At 43.2% G+C, this 18,048-nt stretch overlaps 1 protein-coding gene across 1 annotated transcript in view; it reads right to left on the reverse strand.

Annotated features, from left to right (window-relative positions):
- Positions 1-18,048, reverse strand: part of tek (TEK tyrosine kinase, endothelial) — a 244,066-nt gene that overhangs the window by 205,943 nt on the left and 20,075 nt on the right. The window contains exon 2 of the mRNA XM_072258228.1: positions 3,814-4,119. Within this exon, the coding sequence (XP_072114329.1) occupies positions 3,814-4,119 (306 nt within the window). The remainder of the gene's footprint in view (positions 1-3,813; positions 4,120-18,048) is intronic.

Here is an 18,048-nt window from a genome sequence, read left to right on the forward strand (position 1 = left end):
TACCTGTCTTGCACATTCCTCACTTCTCGCATAAACTCCAACCACTGCTGCTCTGCCGTCTTTCCCGCCAGTGTCTCTTTCCAGTCAACTTTGGCCAGTTCCTCTCTCATTCCACTGTAATTTCCTTTATTCCACTGAAATACCAACACATCAGATTTCAGTTCTGATCTCTCGGTTCACTCCTGAAGCCTTCCTCAGGAGTGGGTATAGCTGCAAGGCAGCTGGGACTATAAGACCATAAGATACAGGAGCTGAATTACACCATTTATCCTATCAGGTCTGCTCCAGCATTTCATCATGGCTGATCCAATTTTCCTCTCAGCCCCAATCTCCTGCCTTCTCCCCGTATCCCTTCATGCCCTGACCAACCAAGAATCTATCAATCTCTGCCTTAAGTATACATGAAGACTTGGCCTCCACAGCTGCCTGTGACAAAGGAATCCATAGCTTCTCCACTCTCTGGCTAAATAAATTCCTCCTCATCTCCATTCTAAAAGGACGCCCCTTTATTCTGAGGCTGCATCCTCTGGTCTTAGACTCTCCCACCATAGGAAACATTCTCTCCATATCCAGTCTATCAAGGCCTTTCATCATTCGATATGTTTCAATGAGGTCACCCCTCATTCTTCTGAATTATTGTGAATACACACCCAAAGTGATCAACCATTCTTCATATGATGAATCATTCAAATCTGGAGTCATTTTCGTGACCCTCCTTTGAACCCTCTCCAGTTTCAGCACATCCTTTCTAAGATATTATAAAGCACTGGTGAGTCCTCATTTGGAGTACTCCAAATGAGGACTCACCAGTACTTTATAATGTCTCAACTTTACATCCTTGCTTTTACGTTCTAGTGCTCTTGAAATGAATGGGTTGCAACTTGGGAAATGAAATGAAAAGGAAAAGTGTACAATGACTGACAGGACTCTGAACAACATTCTGTACAAAGAGATCTTTGGGTAAAAGTCTGTAGCTCCCTGAAAGTGGCTGCACAGATTGAAAGGATAGCATATGGCTTACTTGCCTGTTTTACCTGAGACACGAGTCAAGAGTCACGTTGCAGCTTGATGAAAATCTCGTTAGGCCATATCTGCAGTATTGCATTCAAACAACAGGAATTCTGCAGATGCTGGAAACTCAAGCAACACACATCAAAGTTGCTGGTGGATGCAGTAGGCCGAAGTTTGTAACCCTGGTTTGTCCAAGCTCAATTCATAGCACATGCCCTCCAGTGCTGACGAAGGGTCTCGGCCTGAAACGTTGACTGCGCCTCTTCCTACAGATGCTGCTTGGCCTGCTGCGTTCACCAGCAACTTTGATGTGTGTTGCTTGTATTGCATTCAATTCTGGTTATAGGAATCGTGGGAAGGATTGGAGGCCATGGGAAGGGCACAGAAGAGATTTACCGGAAAGCTGTCTGGATTGGAGGGCAAACACGAGGAAATCTGCAGATGCTGGAATTTCAAGCAACACACATAAAAGTTGCTGGTGAACGCAGCAGGCCAGGCAGCATCTATAGGAAGAGGTACAGTCGACGTTTCGGGCCAAGACCCTTCGTCAGCACTGGAGGGCATGTGCTATGAATTGAGCTTGGACAAACCAGGGTTACAAACTTCCATCGGGGCTAACCGTTGGAAGTTCATAAAATTATGAGAGGCATAGCTAGAGTAGATAGCTAATGCCTTTATCCCAGGGTCAAAATGTCCAGTACATTTCAGGCGAGCTTAATGTATTTAAGGTGAGAGGGGAGAAGTTGAATGGAGAACTGCAGGGCAGTTTATATTCTACACCAATGGTGGTGGGTATCCTGGAATGTGCTGTGGAGGTGGTGGTAGAGGCAGATACTTCTAGAGGTAGTTAGGAAGCTCTTAGAACAGTGGTCCCCAACCTCCAGGCCGTGGACCGATACATTGCCGCGAAGCATGCAGGGGTGCAGTGGTAGCTGGGACGCACCCAGCACATCTTTAAGAAAGAAGCCAAAATAAACAAGCTAATTAATTAGGTGCCACCCCGTCACGTAAATGTCGGCCCAGATCAGAGGTGACGCAATCAGCAATCACCTCTGATCTGGGCTGACATTTACTTGCCGGGTGGCACCTAATTAATTAGCTTGTTTATTTCGGCTTCTTTCTTAAAGATGTGCTGGGTGCGTTCCGGCCACCGCTGTACCGCTGCATTCTTCACGGCAATGTGTTGGCCGTGGCCCGGAGGTTGGTGACCACTGAAGAAAAGCCAATGTATGTACGGAGAATAGACGGATATGGCTCATATGCAGGCTGAAGGGATGAGGAGTCATTTGCTTAATTAGTTTGCCACAACATCTGGGGTCTAAGGACCTATTCCTATCCTATGCTGTTCTTACTTCTGTACCCCTGTGATTTTTATATCCAGGATTAAATTCCATTTGCCACCACTCCACCTGACTATCTACTTTATCTATGCCTGTATCATCAGACAACAATCCTGACTCTCTACACTTCCATCATCCAACATCCACAAACTCACTGATCATACTTCCTTCACTCACACCTAAGTCGTAAATATACTTTATATCTCAAACACCGTTACATACAGCACTGGTCCCTACAGTACACCACTGGTCGCAGCCTGCCAATCAGTAAATAATCCTCCCACAACTACACTCTGTCTCCTATCACCAAACTAATTTAATGAGTTAACGAGTTCACTTTAGATCCCATGTGCCTTAACCTTCTGGACCAACCTATCATGCAGGAACATGTCATGTAGACTCATCTCCAAACAGACAATGTCTACTACCTTGCCTCTACCATGTAACCTCTTCTTAATAACCTCCTCAAAAAGCTCAATCAAGCTAGTCTGTCTGGATTTCCATACACAAAGTGTGCTGACGTTTCTTGATCAGGTCCTATCTTCCCAAATCGCATCCCTTAGGACTTTCTCCAAAAATTTCTTCATCCACGTTGCAAAGCTCACTGGCTTTCAATAACCTCACTTTTCCTTGCTGCCTATATCAAGCAAAGAAACATTATCTATCATCTCACCTATTCCAAATAAAGATGCAAAAATATCCATCAGGGCCCAAACTAACTCCTCCTTTTCTTCACATAGAAGAAGTGGAGTTCAAATATATCCAGCAGATAAAGCACATCTTTGGAGATAGAAGCAGTTTAACGGTCATCATCCTGAAATCTGAAACAATCATACTGTTTCTCTCCACGGTTGGTATCTATCCTACAGATGTAGTCTGTTTGATACACTGTCTGGTATGGAAGGGCCGTTGCATGGGATTGGAAAATGAGTTGTAAACTCAGCTGCTCATCATGGGCACTAACCTCCCCAGCATGAAGGACATCCTTAAAAGACAATGGCTCAGAAAGGTGGCATCCATCATCAAGGACACCCACCATCCAGGACATGGTACCAAGGCACAGGAAGGAACAGGAGCCTAGGAGCCTGAAGACACACTCACTGTTTTGGGAACAGCTTATACCCCTCCAGCATCAGATTTCTGAATAGACCATGAACCGTTGAACTAATATTGCTCTCTCTTTTGCAGGTTGTGGCCTGAATTGATCACTGTTGCTCTGACATAGCCAAAAGAAGAGAAGGTGGAGATTTTTCCTGCAAATGTTTTCTCTATTGAACACCTGTCAAAAGTAAACAGACAGCATTACAACAAGAAAAGAAGTATTTGCAAGAATTCCAAGCAATAGCAGGTGCAAATTCTTCAATGTAATATTTCACACCAGTCCAAGCCCATCCAGGGGAACTATCACCTTCCAGGTTTACATGAGTGTGTACTGGTGTACACGTTTATGTGCATGACTTACCTCTTTGTGACATTTTAATTGTAGTAATTTTGGCAATGTCATCTTTTACTCTACCCTCACAAAAGAATACACCAATGCCTTCATCTTTCTTCTCTGTACTCCACAAAACACTCGAAGAGTATTTTTCAGTCTTGCTCTGTTCCAAAGGGCTCTTTGGCTGATCTGAGTAGGCACTGATATCCCGTGCTATTGATACCTGGGCAGGCATAGGTGAGCCATGCAGAACACACATTAATGAGGTTTCCGATGTGGAGATCAGAGGATTGGAGTTAACTAATGTCATGTCCAGCAATGCCTTGACTAAATCTGTAGCCAAACAAAAAAAATACAGAAATTAGAAGAGTGTAGAACCAAAGAAGTGTTTTAGACATGTTTTAGTAATACAGGAAATGCAGCAGCAGACAGAAACACAAGCAACAGTTTGAATATGAGCACAAAACTGGTTTTAATAACAGATAAATATTGAATAACAATTACATATTGAAAGTGTTGGAAATATTTATCAGGTCTAGAGCAGGGGTTCCCAACCTACCATTAACTGAGGGTTTCCTGGACCCCAAGTTGGGAACCTCTGTTCTAGAGAGTTAATATTTCAGGTGAATGACCTTTCTTCATTTCTGAAAGAAGTCTCCATTTGAGGTGATTTTTTTTATTGAAAGTGTTGTAAATAGAACAAAATTAAGTGGTATGTAACACACAAAAGCAAAGCACTACAGATATTGTAAATCCAAATAAAAATCCGAATATGTCAGAGGTGTTCAACAGGTCAGCCAGCATCTAGAGAGAGAAAATTAAAGTAACATTTCATACTGATGACATTGAATCTGAAGGGCAATTTGTTGATTTTCCAATTCTGAGTCAAAGCCAATGTCCTGAATCATTGCCTCTCTGTTATTCACTGGCTTGCTGAATATTGAGTACTTCTAATCTTGGGGGCTGTGTTTAAAACACAGTGGAGGAATTTCAACTTTATCTAGGAAAGAACTTTTACAAATATTCATTGAACAATCTTTCCTGGTTGCTGAATCTCAGAGTCATAGAATACTACAGTGCTGAAACAGGCTGTTCAGCCCATCTAGTATGAGCCATACCCATTGACCTGCAAGCAGATCATAGGCCCCCATACCCCTCCCAGCCGCATACCTATCCAAATTTCTATTAAATGCTGAAATCAAACCTGCATCCACCATTTGCAGGTTGTTCAACAGTCTCACCACCCTCTGAGTGAAAAGGTTCCCCCTCATGTTCTCTTTAAACATCCTATCTTTCACCCTTAACCCATGACCTCTAGTTCTAGTCTCAGTGAAAAAAGCCTGCTTGCATTTGCCCTAGCTATACCGCCCATAATTTTGTATATTTCTGTCGGATCTTCCCTCAGTCTTTCGGTTCTAGGGAATAAAGACCTAACCTGTTCAACCTTTCCCTCTAACTCAGCTCCTCAAGTCCTGGCAGCATCCTTGCAAATTTTCTCTGCACTCTTTCAATCTTATTTCCATCTTTCCTATAGGTAGATGACGAAAACTGGGAACAATACTCCAAATTAGGCCTCTCCAGCGTCAACAATTTCAATAAAATATCCCACCTCCTGCATTCAGTACATTGATTTATGAAGGCCAAACTGCCAAAAGCTTTCCCTGCCTACCTGTGACGCCACTTTCAAGGAATTATGGACCTGTATTCCCAGATCCCTTTGTTCTACCACACTCCTCATTACCCTACTGCTTACCATGGTTGGTCCTCCCACAGTGCAACACCTCATACTTGTCTGCATTAAGTTCCATCTGCCACCTTTCAGTCCATTTCATCAATTGGTTCATAGCCCACTGCAAGCTTTGATTGTCTTCCTTGCTGTTCACTACACCCCCAATATTGGGGTCATCTGCATATTTGCATATCCAGTTTACCACCTTATCATCCTAGTCCTTTATATAGATGACAAACAGCAATCATTTTGCTCCTAATATGTCTGTAGAAGCCTTTAGGATACTCCTTCATCTTGTTTGATACAGCAACCTTGTGTCTCCTTTTGGCCCTCCTGATTTGTTTCTTAAGCACTCTTTTGCATTTCGTATACTCCTCAAGCACCTATTTTTTTCCTGCCTGTCTATACCTGCAATGCATCTGGCTGTTTTTTAACCAAAACCTCAATACCTCTAGAAAGCCAAGGTTCCTTAAATCCTTTCTGTTACCATCATTTTGGCCTTTCTCCAAGGCATTATAACCATATAACAATTACAGATGTGAAGTGTTCCTCTACATAAGCTTCTGTCACCTGCCCTGTCTCATTCCCCAGTTGGAGATCTAGTATCACACTGTCTAGTTTGGACTTCGATGTACTGATTAAGGAAGTTTTCATGAACACATTTGATAAACTCTTTCCCATATAGCCCTTTTACAATATGGGAGTCCCAGTCAATATGTGGAAAGTTAAAATCACCTGCTATCACAACCTTATGTTTCTTGCAACAGTCTGTGACTTCTCTACAAATTTGCTCCTCTAAATCCCATGGGTTATTGGATGGTCTATATTATAATCCCACTAATGTGGTTGTACCTTTCTTATCACGAGAAAGTCTGCAGGCACTGGAAATCCAAAGCAACACACACAAAATGTTAGAGAAACTCAGCATCTATGGAAATAAGCAGTCAACGTTTCATGCTGAGACCCTTTTTCAGACTGAGAAAAAAGGGGGAAGGTTCCAGAATAAAAAGTTGAGGACAAGGGAAGGAGGCTAGCTGGAAGGAGGTAGGTGAAGTCAGGTGGGTGGGAAAGATCAAGGGTTGGGGAAGAAGGAATCTGATAGGAGTGGAGGGTGGACCATAGGAGAAAGGGAAGGGGGAGGAGACCCAGGGTGAAGTAATAGGCAGGTGAGAAGAGCTAAAAGGACAGAGTGGGGAGTGGGAGAGGAGAGGAAATTAATTTACTGGAAGGAGAAACCAATATTCATGCCAACAGGTTGGAGGCTACCCAGTTTGAATATAAGGTGTTGCTTCTCCACCTTATGCCAAGATGAGGCCATGGACTGACACATTGGAATGGGAATGAGAATGGGAATTAAAATGCTTGGCCACCGAGAAGTCCCGCTTGCAGCAGATGGCGTGGAGGTGAGCAGTGAAGTGGTCCTGCAACTCCCCGCAGCTTACAACAGGCCTCACCAACGTAGAGGAGGTTGCATCCGGAGCACTGGACACAAAAGACAACACCAGCAGATTCACAGGTGAAGTGTTGCCTCACCTGGAAAGATTGCCTGGGGCGCTGAATGGAAGTGAGGGAGGAGGTGCATGGCCAGGTGTAGCACTTTAGTTGCTTGCATGGGTAAGTGCCGGGAGGGAGATTTCTTATTCCTCAGTTTTACTCATAAAGCCTCACTAGACAAGTTCTCCAGTCTGTTCTGACTGCGCGCAGTCATGACATTGTCACTGACTAGTAATGCCACCTCTCCCCTTTTAATTCTTCCCTCTTTGTCACATCTAAAACAATGGAACCCTAAAGCACTGAACTACCTGTCCTGCTCCTCCTGCAACCAAGTCTGATTAATGACTACTATGTCAGTGTAAGAGTGTTTTTTGGGGTTAGCACATAGAGCAAATAACTTCAGCCACCAATCTTCAGATCTGAATATGGACTGTAGATTAAATCCAAAATGCAGCTCTGAACAATGAGTTCCTAAGAACTGAATCACGGTTAATTGGAAAACCAGAAAATGTTGATATAAATTCATTATTTGGGTGTCTGTAGTGTGGGTACGAAGAGGGAGGTGTAAATGAGTGTAGCTCAAAGGAAACATTGTGGATGCATTGTAAGTATGGAATTGTCATTTGATCTTTAGCACATGAAGTGGTTTGTAGTGTAGGGTCAGCAGACCTTCTTCCTTTGAAAGGGTCTCTAAGTGATGCCTTTTGTGTCTCACTTTGTCAACAAAAAGAGACTGGTTCATATGTATCAGTACTTCTCTCCGGTGACTTTGTACAGGCAATAACAGTCATAATTCCATGTACTGATCCATGCCCTAAACTCATTTGCCTTTCCTATTATACTTCTTGCATTAAAATATATGCAGCTCAGAACATTAGCCCCACTATACTTGACCTTTCAATTCCTGGATTTTTATGCAAGCTTAACAACATCTTTCTTCACAACCTCTCCACTATCTGTTCTGGCTCTCTAGTTCCCATCCCCCTGCAACTCTACTTTAAACATCACCCTGTGCAGCACTAGCAAACCTTCCCACTAGGATATTAGTCTCCCTCCAGTTCAGGTGTTAACTATCCCTTCTGCACATGTCCATTTTCCTGGAAGAGAACCCAATGATCCAGAAATCTGAAGTTCCTCTTCTAGCACCATCTCCTTCACTGGGTGTTAAACTGTACGATACGCCTTGGCTTTATTTATTCTTCTGAACATGTGACATGGGCAGACATCTTGAGATCACAGACCAGGAGGTCCAGTCCTTTAACTTAGCTCCTAACTCCCTGAACTCACTTTGCAGGACTTTGTCACCCCACCCACCCATTTCATTGGTACCATCATGGACCATGATCTGTGGCTGCTCACCCTTCCACTTAAAACTGGTGTGATTTTGATCTGAGATGCCCCTGACCCTGACACCCAAGAGCCAACATACCATCTGGGAATCTTGTTGTCATCAGTAGAACCTTCTTTCTGTTCCCCTAATCAACGAATCCCTTATCACTACAGCTCATCTCTTCTTCATTTCCACCCCCTGCCCCTGTTCCCTTCTGAGCCACAGAGCCAGAGACCTGACTGCTGTGGCTTTCCTCTGCTAGGTAATCTCTCTCCCCACACAGTATCCAAAGCAATATGCATATTGTTGAGGGGAATGGCCAGAGGGGTAACCTGCACTGGCTGCTTATCCCCTTTCCCCTTTCAGACATTCACCCAATTACCTGTGTTCTGCACCTTAGATGTAACTACCTCCCTGTGTACTCTGTCTATCAAACCATCAGCCTCCTGAATGATCTCGAGGTCATCCAGTTCCAGCTCTAAATCCTTAACATGGTGTGGTAGAAAGTGTAGCTGAATGCACTTCTTGAATAACTAGTCACCAGGGACATTGCAGGTCTCTCTACCTTTCCACATCTTGCAAGAGGACCATTCCAGTATCCTGTCTGGCATCCCTACTGCTCTAAATGTGCAATCAGAAAGAAAGAAAGAATAAATAATTTTTAAAAATCTAGCCTCTCCTTGCCAAAGCTTCAATGAACCTGAAGTCGATTTCTGACAGTGAAGTACCAGGCAATGATCATCAACAGAAGAGAGTCTAACCATATATTGTACCTTAATGTTCAATAACATTATCATGAGTAAGTTGTTCATGATCAATGTCCTGAAGGTCATACCCAATGGCCTATCCAAGGCATAGGTTTGGATTGCTATGGAATACATTGCATTTAATTGGATGAGGGTGGCATCAATAGTTCTGAAGAACTTTAACACCATCCAGGACAGAGTAGCCCATTTGATTGGCATCCCAGCAGTGACCCTAAACATTCATTCCTTCTTCCACCAGCATGCAGTGGCTGCAGTGTATATTCAACTATAAAATATACTGAGATACTTGCAAAGTCTCCTCTGACAGCACTTCCCAAACCCACAACTTCTAACACCTAGAAAGACAAAGGCCACAGGCAAAGGGAAATAGAGTAGCAAGTCAAAACTGATTCATTCAGCTCTCACAAACACCAATAAACAATTTTAGCTTTCTTCAATAAGGTCACAGAGTAATATTGTAATACCTAGGAGTAACACAGAAACAGACCATTCAGCCTAATTTGTCCATGCGGACTACGAGACCAACTAATCTCATTTGCATGCATTTGGCCCATATCTCTCCAAATTGTCCTAACCATGTAACTTACACAATTGTGTTTTGAATGCTGTTTCAGTATACTCTGCCTCAACCATCTCCCCTGGCAGCTCATTCCATATATCCATCATTCTCTATGTGAAGGAATTTCCTCTCAAGTCCCTTTGAAATCTTTCAACTCTCATATTTGACCTATGCCCTCCAGTTTTACGTTGCTGATCCCTGGAGAAAAGACAATCTTCACTATGCCCCTCATGCATCAGTCCTCACTGTGGAAGACACTAGTAGCGTAGTGGAAGGTCCCAGTGTCAGGGGTCATGAAGTTACCATTACTAGAGAAGGTTCTCAGGAAACTGAAAGGTCTGAAGGTAGATAAGTCACCTGAACCAGAAGGCATATAACCCAAGGTTCTGAAAGAGGTGGCTGAAGAGATTGTGGAGACATTAGCAATGATCTTTCAAGAATCACTAGATACCGGAATAGGTCGGGAAGACTGGAAAATTGCAAGTGTCACTCCACTCCTCAAAAAGGAAGAGAGGCAGAAGAAAATAAATTATAGGCCAGTTAGCTTGACCTCAGTGGTTGGGAAGATGTTGGAGCTGATTATTAAGGATGAGGTCTCAGGGTACTTGGAAGCACATGATAAAAGAAGCCGTAGTCAGCATGGTTTCCTCAAGGGAAAATCTTACCTGAAAAATCTGTTGGAATTCTTTGAAGAAATAACAAGCAGGATTGTTAAAAGAAAATCGATTGATGTTGTGTACTTGGATTTTCAGAAGGCCTTTGACAAGGTGTCACACATGAGGCTGCTTAACAAGCTATGAGCCCATGGTATTACAGGAAAGGTTCTGGCATGGATAAACCATTGGCTGATTGGCAGGAGACACTGAGTGGGAATAAAGGGAGCCTTTTCTGGTTGGCTGTCAGTTACTAGAGGTATTACTCAGGGGTCTGTGTTGGGATCGATTCACTTTACTTATATGTTAATAATTTGCATGATGGGATGGATGGTTTTGTTGTAAAGTTTGCAGACAATATGAAGATAGGGAGAGAGGGAGGTAGTTTTGAAGAAGTTGACAGGCTACAAAAGCACTTTGACAGATTAGGATAATGGGCAAAGAAATGGCAGACGTATACAGTGTCAGGAGTTGTATGGTCATGCACTTTGGTAGAAGAAATTAAAGGATTAACTATTTTCTAAATGGAGAGAAAATACAAAAAATCAGAGGCACAAAGGGACTTGGGAGTTCTTGTGTAGGATTCCCTAAAGGCTAATTTGCAGGTTGAGTTTGTAGCAAGAAAGGCAAATACGATGTTAGCATTCATTTTGAGAGGACTAGAATATAAAAGCAAGGATGTAATGTTGAAACTTTATAAAGCACCAGTGAGGCCTTACTTGGAATATTGTGAGCAGGCTTGGGCCCCTTGTATTAGAAAGGTTGTGCTGAAGAGAGAAAAGGTTCAAAGGAGGTTCATGAAAATGATTCCAGGATTGAATGGCTTGTCATATGAAGAGCATTTTGATGGCTCTGGTTCCTCTACTCACTAGAATTCAGAAGAATGAAGGGTGACTTCATTGAAACCTATTGAATGGTGAAAGGCCTTGATAGAGTGGATGTGGAAAGGATGTTTCCTGTGGTGGGAGAATCTACGACCAGAGGACACAGCATCAGAATTAAAGGGTGCCGTTTATGAGGAGTAAGTTCTTTAGGCAAAGAGTGGCGAATTTGTGGAATTCTTTGCCACAGGCAGCTGTGGAGGCCAAGTCCTTATGTGTATTTAAGGCAGAGGTTGATAGATTCTTGATTGGTCAGGGTATGAAGGAATACAGGGAACAGGCAGGAGATTGGAGCTGAGGAAAATTGGATCAGCCATGATAAAATGGCAGAGCAGACTCAATGGGCCAAATGGCCTAATTCGGTTCCTGTATCTTATGATCTTCTGCTCTTATGATTTTATACACCTCCATAAGGGCACAGCTCTATCTCCTGTGCTCCAAGGACTAAAGTTCTATCTTGACCGAACCTCTCTCTAGGACACCACAGTAGTGTAGCGGTTAGTGCAACATTATTGCAGCTTGGGGCATCAGAGTTCAAAGTTCAATTCGGCGTTCTGTAAGCAAGTTTGTACCTTCCTTCCTATGTACATGTGGGGTTCCTCGAAGTGCTCTGGTTTCCTCCCACAGTCCAAAGGCATAATGGTTAGAAGGTTAATCAGTCATTCTAAATTGCCCCAAGATAAGGCTAGGGGTAAATTGGGGGGTTGCTGGGTGGCACAACTCAAGGGTCGGAAGAGCCTGTTCCGTGTTGTATCTCAATATAAGACAGTTCCCGTGTGACATCTGAAGAGTCCACCACTGTATGGGCAGGTGGTGCTTAATGGTGTGGTTCAAAGTGATGGGTTGGTGTGGACTATACTTATTATTTGTTTCTGAGCTTCACAGGGTACCGTCCGGTTGTTCAGTGATTTTCTAGATGCTCTTTCTCCATTTTTCCCATTCATGGGTTAGGAATTCCCTGGAATTTGTCCCAATATTTTTTTTTTAAATAGACTATCTCACTGGAAATGGTGTGTTTTTCAAACATCTGATGCCAAGCATGTTGGATGATGTGACCACAGCCTTCAAGGTAGGGATGTTGGTCTCAGGGAGACCGCTGATGTTGATTTCTTTTAACCTGCCAATTAATCTGTAATAGTTTGCTGAGAGTTTTTGTAATTCTGTGACTGAGGTTGATAGGAATATTCAACAAGTTGCCAGAGGAAGTGGTAAAGGCGGGTCAAATAACAATGTTTAAAAGACATTTGAATAGGTGCATGGACAGGAAAGGCAAATGGGACTAGCTGTGGAAGACACCATGATAGACATGGACTTGTTGAGACCACGTTGTATTTCTGTATTAAATAACTCTTTGATTTTTGGGGTCAACTTGGTTATTGGTTCTTTAGTTAATAAGTATTGCACTGTTTAATCTGCAAACTATTTTCACTGAGGTTGGAAGAAAATGGGGGTGAAGGAGGACAAAGACTAACAGCTGATCAGGTAGCATCTGTGAAGGGTTGCGTTGCCTTTCTCCAGATTCCAGCATCTGCAGTCTCTTGTGATCTGCTTTGAGATGGGAAGTGAGTTACAGAACACAAGAGCAGAGAGTTGTTAGAGAGATGACAACATTGTCTGATCTCACTGGAGTTAACGGTGATGCGGACCTGATTGAATTTTTTGAGGATGTGACTGAACACATTGATGAAGGTAGAGCAGTAGATGTAGTGTATATGGATTTCAGCAAGGCATTTGATAATGTTCCCCCTGCAAGGCTTATTGAGAAAGTAAGGAGGTATGGGTTCCAAGGGGACATTGTTTTGTGGATCCAGAACTGGCTTGCTCACAGAAGGCAAAGAGTGGTAGACAGGTCATATTCTGCATGGAGATCGGTCACCAGTGGTGTACCTCAGGGATCTGTTCTGGGACCCTTACTCTTCGTGATTCTTTATAAATGACCTGAATGAGGAAGTGGAGGGATGGGTTAGTAAATTTGCTGATGATACAAAGGTTGGGGGTGTTGTGGATAGTGTGGAGGGCTGTCAGAGATTACAGCGAGACATTGATAGGATGCAAAACTGGGCTGAGAAGTGACAGATGGAGTTCAACCCAGATAAGCGTGAGGTGGTTCATTTTGGTAGGTCAAATATGATGGCAGAATATAGTATTAATGGCAAGACTCTTGGCAGTGTGGAGGATCAGAGGGATCTTGGAGTCCAAGTCCACAGGACACTCAAAGCTGCTGCGCAGATTGACTCTGTGGTTAAGAAGGCATACGGTGCACTGGCCTTCATCAGCTATGGGATTGAGTTCAAGAGCTGACAGGCAATGTTACAGCTACATAGGACCCTGGTCAGACCCCAATTGGAGTATTGTGCTCAGTTCTGGTCGCCTCACTACAGAAAAGATGTGGAAACTATAGAAAGGATGCCGAAGAGATTTATAAAGGTGTTGCCTGGATTGGGGAGCATGCCTTATGAGATTAGATTGAGTGAACTTGGCCTTTTCTCCTTGGAGCGAGGGAGGATGCGAAGTGACCTGATAGAGGTGTATAAGATGATGAGAGGCATTGATTGTGTGGATAGTCAGAGGCTTTTTCCCAGGGCTGAAATGGCTAACACGAGAGGGCACAGTTTTAAGGTGCTTGGAAGTAGGTACAGATGAGATGCTGGGGTAAGTTTTTTATGCAGAGAGTGGTGAGTGTGTGGAATGGGCTGCCGGCGACGGTGGTGGAGGCGGAAACAATAGGGACTTTTAAGAGACTCTTGGACAGGTACATGGAGCTCAGAAAAACAGAGGGTTATGGGTAACCCTAGGTGATTTCTAAAGTAAGTACATGTTCAGCACAGCTTTGTGGGCCGAAGGGCCTGTATTGGGCTGTAGCTTTTCTATACTTCTATAAAATAAAATACAACATCTATGCACGATCCCTGGCAGCATCCTCACGTGTGTTCTCTACATTCTTTCCAGTTTAATAATGTCTTTTCTACAACAGGGTGACCAAAATTGTACACAATATTCCAAGTGCAGTCTCATCAAGCTAGTTTCATTGCCTGCATTTGGCCCATATCCCATTAAAACCCTCTAATCCATGCAATACCCACATGCCTATTGGAATACAAGTGGGATGCAATCTGTTTTATTTGCAAGTGCTTGGAATCCAGGGTGAACTGGTCGATTAGATAGAAAATTGACCTGATGGTAGGAAACAGAGGGTTGTGGGGGAGGAATGCTTCTGAAACAGGTGTCCAGCAGTATGTTGCATGAATCTGTGCAGAGTCTGTTGTAGTTTATCAACAATACTCATAATTTGGATGAGAATATAGATGAATAATTAGTAAATTTGTTGATGACACCACATTTGGTGGTGAATTGACAGTAGAACATAGAAATAAAACATAGAACAGTACAGCATAGTAAAGGATCTTCAACTCCACAATCTAACCCTTGCCTCCCACATAGCCTTCAATTTTCTTTCATCCATGTACCTATCTAAGAGTATCTTAAATGTCCCAAATGTATCATCTCTGCCACTGACCCTAGCAGCAATTTCCACACTCCACCACTGTGTAAAACAACTACCTTTGACAAACCCCCCAATTCTTTCTTCCAATCAACTTAAAATTATGCCCCCCTCATATTATCTATTCCCACCCGGAATAATAGCTGTCCAATTGGTTTGTGCCTTCTATCATCTTATACAGTATACCTCTGTCAAGTCACCTCTCAACCTCATTCACCCCAAAGAGAAAAGCCCTAACTTGTGCATCCTATCCTCATAAGATATGGTGCCTAATCCAGACAGCATGTTGTTAAACCTCCTCTGCACCCACTCGAAGGTTCCACAAACTTCCTCTACTAGGGTAACCAGAACTGAACACAATATTCCTTAGATCACCATTGATGCTGCTTTTCCATAGAATCAGCTTTCCCCTCCACCATCATTGATGCTGCCTACTCACTCTCCTGTTATTCATGTACGTGTAGAACAGATTAATGCCACTCACCAAGGCCTTCTCATGTCCACATCTAGTTCACTAAAAACTCCTTCTTTGCTACCTCCAGAGCCATGTCTGATCATTGCTTCCTAAACCTTAAGTCAGCTTCTTTCTTCCTCTTGACTAGATATTCCACATTTCTTTCAAATTGGGTCCCTTTTCTCTACCATTCTTACCCTCCTCAATGAGTCAAACCTATTCAGGAGCCCACGTAACTGCTTTTTAAACAACCTTCCCATCTCCATTTTGCATTTCCCGGAGTATATCTTTTTCCAGTTCCTGCTTCATAATTCTCCCTCTCCCAATTAAATATTTCCACATATAATGTGCTCCCACCCTGTCCAAAGCTACGGGATGGGTCAAGTAGTTGTGGTCAATGTCTCTGAAATGCTCACCCACCGAGAGATCAGTCACCTGCCAGGTTCATTGTCTGGTACTAGATCCAGTATGGTCTCTCCTCTAGTTGGCCTGTCTTCACATGGTATAAGAAATCCCTCCTAGACACACCTAACAAATTCCGCTCCATCTAAAACTTTTGCAATAAGGAGATTTAATCAATATTAGGGAAGTTGAAATCGCCCATGACCATGACAACAATCCTGTTATTTTTGTAACTTTACAAAATCTGCCTCCTGACCTACTCCTCAGTGTCTCTGTTGCCCTTGGAGGCTTTATATAATTCCTTCAATAGAGTGATTGTTTCCTTCCTGTTTCTGACTTTCACCCACACTAACTCAGTGGATGATTTCTCCATGACACCCTCCCTCTCTACAACTGTGATACCATCCCGAATTAGCAACTCTACTCCCCTATCTCCTTTACCTGCTTCCCTGTCACTTTTGAAACATTCAGTAGCCACTCATACCCCTGTGACAGCCAAGTCTCCTCATCGTGGCAACAATGTCACAGTTCTATGTACAGGTATTGATCCATGCTCTATGTTTATCACCCTTGTTCCTGATACTTCTTGCATTAAAATAGACACATTTCCACCTATCTAGCTGACAGCATTTATGCCCTTTCCAAGGCCTATCCTTCCTCACTGTCCCTCTACAGGTTGCATCTACCTTTATACCAATAGATCCATCCTCTGTCCAATCACACTGGTTCCCATTCCCCAGCCTTACTAGTTTAAACCTCCCTCCCTCTCCAACAGTTCCAGTAAACCTGCACACAGTGGTCCTCCTAAGTTCTGATGTAATCCGTCCATTTTGCACTGCTCATACCCTCCCCAGAAGAGATACCAATGATCCATAAATCTGAAAGCCTGTCACCTGTACCAATTTGTCAGCCACAGATTCACCTGCCATATCCCTACCCCTACTGGCGCGTAGCAATCGAGAGATTAGTGCTCTTGAGGTTCTGCATTTTAGCATTTTAGCTTCCTATCTAGTTCTTTGTATTCTCTCTTCAGGACCTCATGCCTCTTTCTACCAATATTAACATGACCTGTGTTTGCTTATCTTCCACATTAAGAATACTGTGATCTGAGATGTCCCTAATAACAGCATCTGGGAGGCAACATGCCATGGGTGAGTCTCTTCCACATCAGAGAACCCTCTGTCTGTTCCTTTACCTTCTGAGTCCCCTGTCCCTACCATTCTCCTTAGCAGGAGCCAGCAAGAGATGCTTACCAGGAGTGCTGTGTTGTTACATTTGGTGGTGTACATAAACAGTTGAAATGACAATGAACTTAGAGTCATAGAAAGGTACAGTACAGAAACAGGCCCTTTCGCCCACCTAGTAAATGCTGAAACCATTTAAACTGCCTACTCCCATCAGCCTGCACTGGGACCATAACCCTCCATACCCCTTCTATCCAAACTTCTCTTAAACATTGAAATCGAGCTTGTGTGCTCCACTTGTGCTGGCAGCTCACTCCTCACTCTCACGACCCTCTGAGTGAAGAAGTTTCCTCTCATGTTTCCCTTAAACTTCTTATCTTTTACCCCTAACCCATGACCTCTAGTTGTAGTCCCACCCAACCTCAGTGGAAAAAGCCTGTTTGCATTTACCCCATCTATACCTCTTGTAATTTTGTATACCTCAACTTTCTACGTTCTATGCCCGCTCAAACTTCTACGTTCTAAAGAATACAGTCCTAACCGATTCAATCTTTCCATATAACTCAGGTCCTCCAGACCCAGCAACATCCTTGTAAATTTTCTCTCTACTCTTGCAACCTTGTTTACATCTTTCCTGTAGGTAGGTGACCAAAACTTCACACAATATTCCAAATTAGGTCTCACCAATATCTTGAACACTTCAACATAACATCCCATCTTCTGTACTCAGTACATTGATTTATGAAGGCCAATATGCAAAATCATTCTTTATGACTCTAGCTACCTGTGACATCACTTTCAATGAATTATGGATCGGTATCCTCAGATCCCTTTGCCCTACCACACTCCTCAGTGCCCTACTCTTCACTGTGTAAGACCTACCCTGATTGGTCCTACCTAAGTACAAATCCTTGTACTTGTCAGCATTAAATTCCATGTATTATTTTTCAGCCCATTTTTCCAGCTGATGCAGATTCCACTGCAAGCTCTGATTGTCTTCCTCACTGTCCACTACACCCCCAATCCTGGTGTCATCCACAAATTTGCTAATCCAGTTAATCACATTGTCATCCATCATTGATATAGATGACAAACAATAAAGGACACAACACCAATCCCTGTGGCACATACCAGTCACAGGCCTCCAGTCAGACAGGCAACCATCTACTACCACTCTCTGGCTTCTCCCACAAATGTCTAATCCAATTCACTACCTCATCTTCAATGTCATGCGACCGAACCTTCTTGACGAACCTCTCGTGGGGGAGCTTGTCAAATGCCTTCTACCTTAGGCCACAAACTTACCA

The sequence above is a fragment of the Mobula birostris genome, chromosome 5 (assembly GCF_030028105.1).
Source record: "Mobula birostris isolate sMobBir1 chromosome 5, sMobBir1.hap1, whole genome shotgun sequence".
Lineage (NCBI taxonomy): Eukaryota > Metazoa > Chordata > Chondrichthyes > Myliobatiformes > Myliobatidae > Mobula > Mobula birostris.